The sequence below is a fragment of the Merops nubicus genome, unplaced genomic scaffold (assembly GCF_000691845.1).
Source record: "Merops nubicus isolate BGI_N331 unplaced genomic scaffold, ASM69184v1 scaffold19156, whole genome shotgun sequence".
Classification (NCBI taxonomy): Eukaryota; Metazoa; Chordata; class Aves; order Coraciiformes; family Meropidae; genus Merops; species Merops nubicus.
In genome coordinates this window covers 10,503-12,963 of record NW_008617157.1, presented here as the reverse complement: position 1 = coordinate 12,963, position 2,461 = coordinate 10,503, and the positions used below count along the sequence as shown (strand labels likewise).

At 39.7% G+C, this 2,461-nt stretch overlaps 1 protein-coding gene across 1 annotated transcript in view; it reads right to left on the bottom strand.

Moving 5' to 3' along the window:
- The window catches only part of CA13 (carbonic anhydrase XIII), a gene marked incomplete at its 5' end in the record, with an annotated part of 12,304 nt that overhangs the window by 4,243 nt on the left and 5,600 nt on the right, over nt 1-2,461 (bottom strand). Inside the window, one exon of the mRNA XM_008943062.1 lies at nt 600-695. Within this exon, the coding sequence (XP_008941310.1) occupies nt 600-695 (96 nt within the window). The remainder of the gene's footprint in view (nt 1-599; nt 696-2,461) is intronic.

Sequence of the window (2,461 nt, the reverse complement as noted above, 5' to 3'; positions counted from 1 at the left end):
GCTCAGGAAGCTGTGGCAGCCAGGCAGAAGCCACAGATTTGACCAAAGTCCCACCCTTTGTCATTGATTGTGAGAATTCTGCATCTGCTTCTTCATACAGAAGTCAATGAAGCTGTTGCAATAGTTTAACTTTGTCTTAGAACAGGCACGGAACACAGAGATAAAAATTATACCAGCTTCTTGTTTATTTCTGGTTTTTATTATTATTTTTCAGAAGAAATAACCAGCTCAGAAACAAACCATTAAAGAAGCATTCAAATCAAACAGATTGCGCTCCTGAAGAAACCTTATTATTCAAATCCAAGTTATCTGGATGGATCCAGGGGTAGCTGAATTAATTTCCACATTTTATTTTGCACAGGAGAGCCAAGTAAGCACAGTGATGAACCTCATTGTCTTAAAAATCTGATAGTTCTAATCTTCAAGAAAACACAGCTCTCTGTGTTGACAAGTAAACAGTATGAAGGAAACTGTATAATTTAATGCTCATATAAAACAATTATCTCAGCTTATTAGCAATAATTATACCAACCATCATCATTAGCCCTGTGGGCTCATAATGCAGATTTATTAAGAAGGCTGCAGCATTCTTCTCCTACCTTCAGAAAGACAGCCATGACTGCTAATCCATCTGATTGACGAGCTGCCTCGACAAAACTGGAATACTTCTCTGAGTTCCAATGGACCACATGAAGCTGAAAAGCAAGAGACACAGACAGCATCAACTCTCGCTGAACTCCAATGGTCACAAATTAATACTACAACTTTACTGGTTTTGACACTCTACTTTGTTCTTTTGTATTCAAAGCCATTCAGTTTTCTAAATGGGATTATTTTTTGAAATTGTTAAATATATAGTTCACACAAATGGCAAAAAGCATTTCCAGTGGCTGGGATTATTCAAAATTTAGCAGCAAACAACACACTATCGTGCCTGGCAAACTGTTGTTGAGTCCATAGATTGTGAAGAGAGAAGATGAGACAAGATATCCCACGTATGTTATGTAACTAAAGCTTTTAAATCCATTTTTAGTACAGCTGATTCTAAAAAGTGATTGAAAATCATGAGAACATAATGTTGTTCCTCTTTTTCCTTCATCAAGCTTTCAGTAACATTAATCAGCCACATAAATAGCTAGAAAACAGGCAGAGGACCACACATTAAACTTACACTGACCCCTTTTCACTTGCTTAGTTTAAGCTGAACATCAAAATTGCATTTTCAATACTTCCTAACTGTAATCTTCTGTAACTACCAGTAGTCAGGCACTCAAAGGCAGCTTGGTTACCTCACGTTTGAAAGTCTGCATTTCCAGCATGCGTTATTTCTGGAACTGTCCTGTAGCAGTTGCTTAAGCAGCTGAAAGACATCACCTAGCCAGGCGGGGAAAGCAAAAGCCCATGATGTCTCCCCCTGCACCACCTCAGCTCCTCCTGCTAAGCCAGTTTTCCTAAATCCTGGCCATGCTCCACAGCGGGAGCTCCTGGTTCCCAGGAAGCGCCAGGACGTCCCAGCCTTGAGCAGCGGTCCTACTGCCAAACTGGAGAGAGCACAAACTCTCAGACAGAGCTTAAGACCAAGTACTTCACAGACGTTAATTACTCTCACAAATCTCCAGTGGATTAGGAAATGTTATTACCCACAGTTTTTAGATGAGGAAAGAGAGGTTCAGAAGCAGGGCATGGGATTGGCTTTTCTGAAACTGGTGACCGTTCAGACTTTGAACTTTAGGAATGCCAAAAAGCAACTCCACTGAATGACTTAAACTGGGATGAACCCATGAAAAAAGAATCAGGGCTTCCTTTCCCAATACAGCACTTCAAGACCTCTAAAGTAAGAGCAATTTAGGAAAGCTGGAACTTGCTTTAAAGGTTTTCTATGGAAGCAAGATAGCTGCATGTTTGAAACAGGTATCAAAGTGTGTGAAGATTTTGACTGTAAATCTCAGTAAATCCTTGCCTAACCTCTATGAGTTTCAATTTTCCATACCTGTATAATAGAGCTCTTACTTGGTCTACAGAGTATAATTAATGTTTGTTAAGCACTTGGTCTCTAAAGTGCTGAAATGTTACTTCCAGCAAGTAGGGAATCCCCCTGAAATCAGCAATAATACATGTATGCTCACACGGAAACATGTGCTGGCTCACAGCTTCAGAGGTCCTTGAAGGAAATTTGCTAAGAATATTATAAACTAAACCATTCTCAGGTGCATTAGTGTCCCAGAGCTCACAGTGCCTGCACCACTCACTATTATAGCTTCACAGAAGCTATACTGAACAACTTTTAAACAACTACATTTTTACATACACAAAAAGGAAACAGATACTCTCAGTCAGAATTGACTTTTATTGTGGATTTGAAAAAAACAAAAAAAACCAACAGAGAACAGAAAGGAAAATTCCCACAGCTAAATAACGCCCACTCCCACTCCCTCCTAGCTTTGCCAAAAACCCCCACACT